We start from the raw sequence: 12,970 nt of genomic DNA, 5'->3' as shown, positions 1-12,970 counted from the left end.
CAGTGTGAATTTCAATGGGCATATCCTAACCCCTTAGTATGAAGTTCATTCTGCTATAAATGAATCTCTACCATTAGATTATATGCTCTTAAAATACTGCGAGATTGTCTTTTCCCTCTTTTTGTATCCCTAGTGCTTATCACAGTTCCTATCACATAGTAGGCATTTGATCAATGTTTTTTTTTGATTGATTGGTTTATTGATTGAATAAAAAATAAAAGCAATTAACAACCCAATTCAGACTATAGCAAACTGTAGACAATGAATGTCACCTAATTTAACCCATAATTTTACAAATGATGAAACTGAGGCCTAGAGAGGTTAAATATTTTGTCCATGGTCATAAATATAGTAAAGCACAGGACTAGGATTCAAACTAAATTCTTTCAAATCCAAATTCATCATTCTTTCCACAGCAAGGGATATCACACAGTTACCTAAATCAATGCTTGTTGAATTGAATTGAATTCCTTATACTTGAAATGTTATTGATAATTTCCATCTATGGACTTTCTACCCATTCTTCAAGGATGAATTCAAATGACGTTTCCTTCATGAAGTTTTCTTTGATCTTCCCCTTTATCCAACACATATATACACCTCTCTTCCCCCCAAAATACCAGGCAGTGATTTCTTCTTTTTGTTTTTTTTTTGTAATCTCATAGTACTTTATGCTCCTCTTATATATGGATCATATTCTGACTTTCATTGTAGCTGTAAGAATGAATATCTTATCTTTTAATACTAGGTTACAAACTGCATGAGAATAGGCACCATATTTTACTTTAATTTTTATCTTTTCCAGTTCTTAGCACAGTGCTGGGTATAGAGTAAATGCTTAATAATAATGGTAATCATATGAATGAATCTTTCTAAAAGAATATTTAGCCAGAGGTGCATAAGCTCATGGTTAATCAAGTCCAGTGATTTATTCTAGGATCATAGATATAAATGTGGAAGGGACCTTAGAACTCATCTTGTCCAATAGCCTTTTGAGGAACATTGAGGAAATTGAAGCCGAGAGGTCAAGAGATATGTCCATGGTCACACAGGGCCATTATAAATAGTAGGGCCATTATCTGAATTCAAGTTGTGTGACTCCAAGTACAGCACCCTTTCCAATGCACCATACTGCCCCTCATGCTTCTTGTACCTTGAGAACACCATTACAAGATGAAGACAAATACCATTTTGTTATAGAAAAGACAGGTGCATATTTGCAGGCAAATTTTACCTGATGAGGGCTCATGTTATTACTGTTGTGGATGATGATGATACTAATTAACACTCAAAATCCTATTCTGAAATGTTAGCTGCTGGCAAAGTGTTTGAGTTTAACAACATACTTTTGCATGACCTGCCATCACTTCCCAAGTTGAAGCCCGTCCTGCAACGACAAGTCCGTGTTTTGTAGTTGCTGCTGAGCAGACAGATGTGCGAACATCCCCCTGGCATTCCATATGGATCTACTTCACATGCATGGCTTCTGACTATAACAAATGAAAAACAGCATGCTTGAAATCCTCTCAAAACAAGATAATTATGTGCATCAGCATGTTGAAGACTTTACAATGAAAAAAAAAAGTGAGTCCTAGCAAAATCCTGTACATTAGACTATACCATGAAATATTCAAATTTGTCAGAGATGGAAAACGATATGGGAGGAAGAAAGGTGATTGAACTTAAGTCTCTTAACTTCACATTTCTAAAACAATCCTGAGACTAATAACAAAAGCTAACATTTATTTAGCACTTTAAGGCTTGCAAAGTGCTTTACATGTTATCTCATTTGATCCTCAAAACACTCAAAACTATTATTATCCCCACTTTACAGATGAGGAAACTGTGGCTAGGAGAAGTTACATCATACATTCAGGGTCATACAGCTACTGAGTGTCTGAAGCAGGATTTGAATTCTGGTCTTCCTTACTCTAAGTTCAGCACTCTTATCCATTTTACCACCTAGTGGCCTCTAGAACTGGATGATTAAGAATAATTCAAATTTAATTAATTTGCCCATTCACTCATACAGTAAATAGGTTACATTGCCATTGGAAGATAATTTTGCAATATATTTCTTTTGTGGGATGTTTTTATGAAAATGTTCTTTTGAAAAGATGAAGGTATCATTGGATTATGACTATTGGATTGTGAAAACAGCCTTGTGAAGTAGGCAAGCCAGGATGATAAGGGAAAGAAACTAGAAACATCTGCCTTTGGAAATCTACATATAAGAGCACACCCGCTGGGGGAAAATACTAGCCACTAGCAATGAATTGGGTGCTTTCTCCTCTCTTCCTCTCATTCATAAGTACCAAATTGAATTCCATGCTTCCTAAAGTTGACAGCCATTGTAACCAATAAGGCCCTATACCCTATAAGGAAATGAGTTTTTTCATACTGTTTTATTTTTGTAGAAAGGCTGCTGAATGGTTAAGGGGTAGAGCAAAAGGATGAAGATGAGGGGTCCAGCAAAGAAGGGACAAAAAATGGGGAACTGATCAGGAAAAAAAGGAAACAGGAAGGGCAAGATGTTTTTAAAAGGAAAAAAATGACTGAAGAAAAAACAGAAGTGGAAAGAATAGGATAGACAATGAATTGAATCAGGAAGGCTTAATTTGTTATTACTATCATCTTTATTTTGCATCAGCAGCTGTTGGGAAATGTAATTGGTAATTGACAATTTAAATCCATTTATTTTTCTTCAAATTGTGATTGATACTTCCCATCTCCCACAACCCTAGGGCTGACAGTTGACTGACCTTCAGACATGTCTTTTTAGTGCTGTCATTGTCTTTTCCCCAGAATAGAATTTGTCTCAATCTGCCTTCTCAAGTTTGTCATATGATTTAAAGGATGCTAACCTTGAACTTGAAGTGAAAATTAGTAAGCCCTTAACTGTGTATGTGTTTGCTTGAACTTAAGGTTCCACTTCTTCAATAATTTTTCATTTGCAACATTAGAAAAATCCACTAACACCTTTGGGTAATGGTAATTATATGTTTACTTTTTCTATATTTGAATCCTAAATGATATTGCTGAATAAACATCACTAGGACACATTAAGTATTAGCTGGCTTGTGTTTTTATGAATGCTTAGAAACAGAAACATGCTATCTTCAAATTATATTAATTTCTCAAAGCTTGTTTTTAGCATACTGGGAATGCAAAGATAGAAGAATCCAACTGTCGCCAGATGGCCCAGAAATAGATCTTGCAATGACACCCACCTTTCTTTAGCCTCTGTGCCTCACACAAAATGATACAAATAGAGCCTCTCAGCACCTGTGTTTCCTGTCTACATACATCATGATGGGGAATTCCTTCCCAAATCTAAATCTAACCATCAATTCCATCCTGTGCTTATAGGAAAGAGTCACTAGGACCTAAAAGATTTGTCATGTAGACTTATGACAGGAGGTCTACACCATTTTATGAAACAAACAAACACACTTTGCCATCACAGTCAGGAGGATTTATTACTCAGCTACTTTAGACCTATACAAAAAGTGTAGAACTATAGCTCCAGATTATTCCACAGATATTAGGGCTACAAAGAGGTTCAAGGTGGAGTGAATCTTACCTGTTGATTGTGTTCTCTTTTGATAAATGCGGATTGCTCGAGCATTTTCCTTTTTAACTAATGCTTGCACATCAGTACCATTAAATCTGTTTATCCGTATGATGTTGAAGTTATCTAGGTTGGTTGCATATAAGTAATTTTCAAATACAGTAATACCATAAAGATGTCTGACCTATAAGAGGGAGGGAAAAACTATGAATTTTGATGATGATTTTTTTCATAATCCTTACCTCTGGTCAGTGGATAGTTAAAGTGCTTCAGTGATAACCCTGCAATGTCAACACAAAGTGAAGAAAGCCTCCAAGATGTTGAGTATAATATCCCCTGTAGTAAAGGCATAGCAGGGAATGGACAATAATCTTATAGAATGGGAAGGTATGGATGGATTGCAATCTGCATCACTGGATGGAATTTCTAAATCTGGAAGATTAGAGATACATTTGAGTATCTGAATTTTCTATTTGAAAGAGACTGATTTCTATGCATTTCTTCTATTTCCTATGGAAGAGACTAACTTTAAAAAAATGTGAGATTTATAAAATTTGTTCTGGAAATGACAACATAAGAAAGTCATACAAAGTAAACTGACAAATATATGAAGAGTACCTTCATTCATGTTTCATTAAAAAAATTATGATGAGTTGTTAGTTTCTGAAAGGAATGTGACATTGAAGGCTAAATATGAAGGAATGAGTCTATATTCTCATGACTCAATACAGAACAAGATATTTTTGTTAATTACAATCTTTTGAATAGAATATTTTACTTGATGTTCTAGAGAACAGCATTTGTTTTTTTTCCCCTGATGCAAAGCAATGAGAATGTATTAAATACCTCATTATATTAAATATCTCACCCACAACTAAATATTATATTTTAAGTAATTCTGGCAATAGAGTAGAAAATAAGCTGAGAGGTAAACACATATTTGCAATAAATGGAAGGCAGAGGATCAGCACTTTACCAGAAATTGTATTATTTTGAAAGATTTTTCATAATAAAGAGCTAAAGCCCTTTGTTTAAAGAATAAAGACAATGTATTTTTATATAGTAGCAGTTAATCTAACAATTTAAATTTCTCATGCAGAGGACCAGCAGGGTCTCATGAAGCCTTGGAGAACAGCAATAAGAATGATTCTCCCCTCTCACCATTATATGACAGTCATGCATGGTGTGCAGAGTTACTTTTCCCATGTACTTCCTGTTTAATGATCACATTCATCATTGAAAAGGGGTGTGGTCCACAAGGTGTTGTGGTTAGGACTGGCCACTATGTTACTAAGGCAATTCTAACCTATGTGCAGTTGAGCTTTACATTCTTAAATAGCATATATAATCAAAGATTAAAAATTACAGTCAAAATAAATGGAGACAACAGGTTGGGTTAGGTGTCAAAATTTGTTTCAGAAAAAATACAAGTATCAAGTGATAAATGGTTGTGGAATGTTAAATTTGCAGTTTAACCAGAATCACTTAAGCAGAATGTATCCCCTTTTTGTATGTGACTTATTTTTATTCTTCCTTGAACTCCTATGTGTTCTACTGAAGTGTGACTGTAAGATCACGGGACTGATGACTTGAGTTTGGTCCCGTGACTTTATACTCACAATTCATATAAAGAAAATAGAAATGCCAGCATATATCATCATCTAAGTTCCAATATTATATATATGTATATATATGTTCCAACATGTATATATGAATTATATGAATGTGGTTTTATTAGTGATTACCATGACACAATATTCATTTGTAATGAGACCTGTTGTTCAATGCTATTTCTGTGAAGAGAGTTGTATTTTATCCTTTATAGGTAGGTTTATGTGGGTATAATATTTTTATCTTTTTAGGTGGCTGCAAGGACTATCTGAAATATACTGGCGGGGGGGAAAGGGGAAGGGAGGAGTGAATAATGTGTACAATGTGCCAGGTACTGTAGTAAAAGCTTTTCACAAATATTATCTTGTTTGATCTTCACAGTAATCCTGTGAGGTAGGTACTCTTATTTACTCTTATTTTGCAGTTGAGGAACTGAGGCAAACAGAAGTTAAGTGACTTTCCTAGGATCACAGAGTTTGTGCCTTTGAATTCAAGTCTTCCTGATCCCAGGCCAAGTACTCTATCTCCTGTGACACCAGCTGCCTCTATATTTTCATGAGCCTTTCTGACATTGGGCTTCCAGGGAAAGCCAAGATTAGGCCACATCTCCATTTATTATGTGGAAATGAGACGTGAATCAGGGTTGAGGATTGGATAAGATGATTTTTCCCCATGAAAAATCCAAAGAATTTACAGCTTATTTGTCCATATGGAGGAAACAGTGTTGATCATATAACTCTAAAGCAAAGAATTATATAACTTCAGAGCTGGAAAGGAAATTGGAAGTCTACTAGCCCAAACCCTTCATTTCATGGATGAGGAAATTGAAGCTCAGAGACATTATATGTTTTGCCTAAGATCACACAGGAAGCCTAGAACCTCACAGGTATATGGAATCCACTATTATTGACTAGTAAATGTGACATTCCAACTCTAGCACTTATTAGCTATATACTATGTGCAAATCACTTTCTATAAGCCTCAGTGCCCTCCTCTATAAAATGTGAATATTAGAAAATGATCTCTAAAGCCACTCTGAGTGCTAAATCCTATGAATTATCAATTACTTCATGAAGCTTTTTTTAGGGTAAAGTAGTTTATAAATATTAAAGTAACATATTAATGAGAGTGATTTAAAAATAAAAACCTATATTATTCATTGACTGAAATTTCCTGTGATCAGTTCCTCAAGGCTGAAAGAAACTATTTTTTCTCCCTACACATGGGTACTATGTGGTTCTCTCTGCAAAACTTCCAAAGAGGAAACATGAGCAGAAGGAGGAGTATGGGGGAGAACAGAGAATACATCCATATGGTAATGCTTTGGGAAGAGTTCAGAAGGCCCTTTGAATTCTTCTGAGAGTCCTGCTCTTTAGACTTAGAACGTATGTTTCTCTACTGACCAACATGGGACAACTTTGATTGATAGACAATTCATTATGCATCCAGGCATACATTCATATACGTAGTGAAGTGAGAGACAGCCAATAGTTGAGAGGACATAGTTACAAAGAGACTGAAACTGGTTCATTGTAGGGAAGAACTTCCTGTCAAAGGGAGATGCCTCACAATCGAACAGGATGCCCTGACAGACAGGGAGCTCCCCTTCACTGAAAGTATTTAAGCAAAGGCTGGATGCCTCCTTGAACGTAATGTTCTTAACATTTGTCTGTGTTATGGACCCCTTTGGTAGTCTGGTGAAGCCTATAAACAGACCTCTTTTCAGAGTCATTATTAAATGTGTAAAGGATGGGGGTAGCTAGGTGGTGCAGTGGATAGAGCACCGGCCCTGAAGTCAGGAGGACCTGAGTTCAAATCCGGCCTCAGACTAAACACTTGACACTTCCTAGCTGTGTGACCCTGGGCAAGTCACTTAACCTTAATTGCCTAAAAAACAAAAAAACCAAAAAAAAACCAAAAACAATAAATGTGTAAAGTAAAACACATAGGATTACAAAGAATATCATTTATATTGAAATACAGCTATACATATATACGTACACAAACTATGTGTGTGTATATGTATGTATGTATGTATGTATGTATGTATGTATATGTTCACAGACTACAGAACTCCTGATCTGGAGGAGATTCATCCATTAGGGAGGAATTAGAATAGAGAGTCAAGTAACAGCAAGCCATCCCTAAGCATCATAAAAATGTCAATCCTTTCCAACCACAGTAAAACATTCAAGGAATGAAAATAAGACTTTGCAAAAAGGTCACTAGAAATGAGGCCCGGATTTTCTGTGAGGATTTTCAAATATGCTTTCTTTGCACTATGACAGCCTGCAGAGATTCAAAACACACTAAAATATGAAGAATATATCTCATTTTATGATACTAGGACAACTGGTGATTGGAAATATTAGGTTTCACAATGCTATAGTGAATAAAGAGGTTTATTTCCTTTTAGAGATCTACCCTTGGTGATTCATGAGAATTATGCACACAAATTTGTAATTCATCAGGAAAAAAGAAAGATCCCAAAGGATCTTTTGACCTCAGAGACTTTCACATGGTTTTCATTCTCTGTGTTCAGAGTTGTTGAATAGATGTGAAAACCAGATTTAATCCAACTTATTAAAATAATAAATATACTTTTATGAGAGTTTGCCTTTGTTAGTGAAATATACTGATACCACATGGGACAGCTGGTAGTCCAGTTCCTGATGAATGAACTACTTAAATTAGTTTTTAGTAAGTAGGTCATAACATTTTTCCTCTTCAAATACCTGTGGTTCTTGTTATTGTATTTGGGGGGTTCGGAGAGATGAACCTAATATGTATAAGAAGCAGTATAAAAATGAAAATTCTCTTCAATAGTAAATGTACTAGGAATTTTTATCACACACTTCTACTTGACCAAAGAAGAAATCTGCATCATTACACATGTTGGTCAGAGTCATATAATGATATTCCATTTTATTACACTCACTGCATCCTTCAATAAATAGCATACTTACGTGCATGCCTTGGATTATAGTATGTCTGTTTTTCCCTTGGTAGTCCACTACTTCAACATAGTCCAAATAAAGATCTACCCAGTAAACCAATTTGCTGACCAGATCCAGTGCCAGGGCAGCTGGCTGCTCCGTCTTTGAATCGACTATCCTCGTCCTGTTCATCCCGTCCATGTCACATCTCTCCACTTTGGCAACATTCCCATAGTCAGTAAAGAAAAGTTTTCTGTTGAAAGAAAACTGAATGTTAAAGGAGGGAAACATGTCCAATGGAGCCATCTGTAAAAAACAGAACTTTTGGTTTTAATTCATTGCAGTGGTTACATCTGGTAGCTTCTATAATCATTTCCATAAAATATCACTCATAAAGAGAGAAATCTGCTAATGAATATTGCTGGGCACGAGGGAGCAGGTTAACTAGCAACTGTAAAATAGTCTCCCAAATAAATTATTATGTGGGGTTTGTTTCTGTATTTGGAGAAATATTTCTTGAAACTATATATGAGTGGTACATGTACACCACCAGAGACCACAAAGGGCTGATCAGACATTGACTTCAGATATTGGCACGTTTACCACTCCAGGGCATATAAGCTACTCAGTTTTGTATTCAATCTGCTTTTTTTTTAATTGCACAGCAATGTTTGTTTCATATAAAAGCTAGTATAGCTCCTTTTTTTATGTGGCGCTCAATGTTGCCATGAGTGGTAGAGAACAGCAAACCTGGAATGGAATTAAACAGATGGAAAAGCAAATGTGTTGTTTGTAAGCAATGAAAATAAAAACATAAATTAGCCCCCCAAATCTCAACTGTCTCAGATATTACAAATTGCAGCACTCCACAAAAGGCATTGCACATCTTTTCCCTTTATTTCCTTTTATTGTTTTTAGGGGGAAAGACTATAATTAAGTGTTGACCCCTGGAAAAAATGACTCATTCCTTGTAACAGGCAAATTAATCTATCAAAGACTTAACTGTACCTCCATAGTGCCTGTGCCTAATATTTAATTAGTATTCACTATGTTTAGTAAACACAAATCAATTTCAATTAACCTGACAATATTTTAACAAGATTACTTTCTCATGAGACTAAATTACATTTGTAAATAGAGGACCATCTTGCCATGACTTAAACACTATCTCAAGAATAATCCAATTTCCAGTGACTGAGTAGTATTAATATTACCTGGAGTATTGAAGATTCAATTCTCCAAACCTAGAGAATTAGTTTTTAGTTACTGTTTTCAACAGGCTTGTATTGTATCACTAAGGTATCTCTTTCACATAAAAAAATAACCATTTAATTTAACTTTAATTTAGGTTTTGCTCCTGTGGCTTTCTTCATCAAAATTTAAACATCAAAATACTATTATGCTGTGATGTGCCTGAATATAACAGTAAATATAACATAAAATATATTTCCCTCCAAATATTCTTTTAAAACCAACTTATCACAATAAATTAAAAATGAATTTCCAAATAATATACATTATGGGTAAAGTAATTTTTAGATTTTTTAAAAAGCCAAACAAAACAAAGTTATATAGTAGAAAATAGAGTAAAGCCACCCAGCTTTACATCTTTCTTTCTCTCCTGCTTCATCCATCTCCCTTCTCATTTTTCCTTCATTTCAAAATCTCTGAAACACTAGACAAAGATATTACACATTCAATTTCTCCCTGGAACCACCCTTTCATCATACATCATCTAGATCAACAAATGCATCTTCCTTCATTCCTCTTCTCTTCTTCTCCTCCTTCCATTCCTTCCTTCTTTCCCTTCCTTCCTCCCCCTCTCCTTGCCTGCCATTCCACTCCTTGTTCTCCTTTCTATCTCCCTCTCCTCTCACTCTCTCTCTTCCCTCCCCTCATTTCTTGTATATTTCAGACTATTAGCCATATCCTCTGCTAGATATGTTTATCTCCCTTGGTTTTGAATATACTTCACTGCTTATTCAGCTGGACTATTAATTACCAATTCTCTGTCTCCTCTACTATCATCTTCCTTATTTTGTTTAATGTAGGCATTACAAGGTTATTTTTTTAAGTTGGTTTCCTTCTTTTCTCTCTCTACATTCTTTCCCTATAAATCTCATTCATTCCCAAGGCTTCAACTTCCACCTGTATGGGAAAAACAAATAAACAACTAACAAATAAATACAATATATAATAACAATAATAACAAATAAAAAACAAACAACTAACAATGTGGCCCCTTATCCTGACCACTCTTCTGTCATTCACGCTAGCACCTCCAACTTTCTACAAGGCATCTCTACTTGGATGTCTCACCATTACTCAAATTTAAAATGTTTTTTTCTCCTTTCCTCTAAATGTACATTTTCTTCTTACTGTATTATTTCTGGCAGTAGTACTACCATTGTGTAATCTCCAGTGTCTAGAAATCTAAGTTTGATTGTTGATCCTTCCTTATTTGTCACTTGTCTTAATCATATAATCATAAAATATTGGAGAAGGAAAGGACTTCATGTAGTCCAACTCATACCTGACCCAGAATCCTTTCTACAATATCCTGACATATGGTCATTCATTCTCATTGTGAATACCCCCAGAGATAGGGGATCCACCATCTCTTGATGCCCTTTCATTTCTAAGTATCTTAATATATAAAAGAGATTTTTCTTCTATGGACTTAAGATTTAGTTGGCTAAACCTTCTACTTACAGCTTTCAGTTCTACCCTTTGGGCCAGATGGGCTCTGACTAGCACAGAGAACAATAAAACTATTTCCTCTTCTATTTCAAACATACTATACTTCTGTTAATCAATTCATAGTAAAAACTGAAACAGAAGGGAAATTTATCAATCCTAGAATTAAATTGACCAGGCAATCATGATCCTCTAACAAACAGCAGCAAAGGCATAGGGAGCTCTCAGTTGCCCTATGAACCGGGTAAACCGATCCTGAGGATGCAAATGTTCCTTTATTAATTAATTCCTTATCACAGTGACTACCACTTCCCAATTACTACATTCTCAATGTTTCTTAGCATCTACAATAAGGCTATGATGACATTATGGACTTCTTGTCAGTTGAACATTTCTAGATTCATTATATGAACAACAGGGATGTTGTGCAAAGTGAATCTCAAAGCTAGACCTCAGAAGCCACCCAGCCAACTTATATCTGAGCTATAGTATTTTCTATAATATACCTAACAGGTGTTTTCCATAGACTTGTATTAAAGGAGAATTCTCTATTTTTCCAGGTCATTCCAGTTTTATGGAATGGGAAGGAAAGCACCTAAGAGGTATTATAGAACATGAAATTAAAACCCAGAGATTAGGAACAGCATTTTAAGTTATACAAGTAAAGTGTGGGAGAGGCAAAATCTGTGTCCTGGTCAGTACAGAGCATTGTTTTTTCCTTTGCACAGTTTTAATTGTTAGAAATATTTTCTTTATCTCAAGCCTAAATCTACTTCTCTCAAACAGCCACACTTTGCTCCTACTTCTGATCTCTGAGACAAAGAAATAAAGTATTATTTCTCTTTCACTTGACAATTTTTCAAATACTTGAAGACAATTATCATTCTTTTCCCTTGTTACCTTTCCTCATATAGGACTTTAGTATTCTGAATTTCCTCAAGTTTGTATTAAGTCACCAGGGAAGAAGACAGTGGAATTTCCACCTCCCTAGTCATGGACACTCTGCATTTTTCAATGTAGCCTAAAACTGAGTATCATTTTTTCTCTGCCACATCCCACTGTTGATTCATATTGAGTTTCAATCCATCATCAGACCCTCAGCCCTTTGTCAGATAAATTGTTAACTAACCATATCCCTCTTTCTCTCCCTCCCCCTCCCTCTCCTCCTAGTCTTCTTGTACCTGTGAAGTTGGTTTTTGGAAAAGAAGGATAAGGCTAAAATAAATTTCATTTTATTAGATTCATCCTTACCATGGTAAGTAGAGGGCTTACTTTGGAGCCAGGGAAGCCTAACTTCAGGTTCTGCCTCTGACATTTAATGTCTACTAGTTGTGATCATGACCAAAACACTGGGCCTCTCAGGACTTCGAGAATCTCTGTATATGAGATAAGCTGTTTATCTGCAGCAGTGAAGAGTGTTTCCACACTATGCAATACCCACACTGAAGAAATCAGAGGTCCCAAAACAAACAAATAAAATCAAATAGGTCCAATGTTCTAGTTAAAATTCTTTTATATACTAATTTTGTTGTCTAGATTGTTAGCTTTCCCTCCTTAATGTGTAAACCGAAAATATGATAAATATGACACCCATACCTTTATATGAGTCACTGACAAAAATGTTTCATAGAACAGTACCTAGTACAGGTCCCCAGGCTTCCTCCACTAGAGACTTTCTTACAAGTTGGCATTGAAATATTAACAAATGTTCTTTGGTCCATGTTAGTCAAGATATTCCAAATCTACTTACCTGTACTATCATTTAGCCTGGCAGTGTCCAAACTATTTTGGTCATGCATTCTCTCAGTACATTATTTTTCTTGATGGGCATCCTGAGGTGGTGGGATGGGGAGGAGATTTTTCTTGTTATCACTTATGCAACTGCTATATTCAAGGTTAGGTTATAATTACTCAGAAGGGCTGATGCCTGGCTAAGATAATTAGAAGTTTGAACAGATGCAGGAAGGGTCTGAGTGGAGTACTGGGCTACATTGGTGAAGGTAGGTGTGGTTATGCTCAAGACAAGCTACACAATTAGCTCTTATGGGGAGGGTAGGATGCTGTATATCTTTCTTCCCTAAGATCACACACCCTTGGGGTCATAGCATAGCCCTTACTTTAGCAACCATGGATCTATCCTGCATCTTTGCAGGGT

At 35.6% G+C, this 12,970-nt stretch overlaps 1 protein-coding gene across 1 annotated transcript in view; it reads right to left on the bottom strand.

Moving 5' to 3' along the window:
* LRP1B (LDL receptor related protein 1B) overlaps nucleotides 1-12,970 on the bottom strand; it is a 2,189,733-nt gene that overhangs the window by 984,156 nt on the left and 1,192,607 nt on the right. Inside the window, exons 8-10 of the mRNA XM_027835590.1 lie at nucleotides 8,149-8,371; nucleotides 3,584-3,755; nucleotides 1,347-1,490 (exon numbers count right to left, since the gene is read on the bottom strand). Of these exons, the coding sequence (XP_027691391.1) occupies nucleotides 1,347-1,490; nucleotides 3,584-3,755; nucleotides 8,149-8,371 (539 nt within the window). The remainder of the gene's footprint in view (nucleotides 1-1,346; nucleotides 1,491-3,583; nucleotides 3,756-8,148; nucleotides 8,372-12,970) is intronic.

This window comes from Vombatus ursinus, unplaced genomic scaffold (assembly GCF_900497805.2).
Source record: "Vombatus ursinus unplaced genomic scaffold, bare-nosed wombat genome assembly UNPS02014816.1, whole genome shotgun sequence".
NCBI lineage: Eukaryota > Metazoa > Chordata > Mammalia > Diprotodontia > Vombatidae > Vombatus > Vombatus ursinus.
This window is presented reverse-complemented; position numbering and strand designations above follow the sequence as displayed.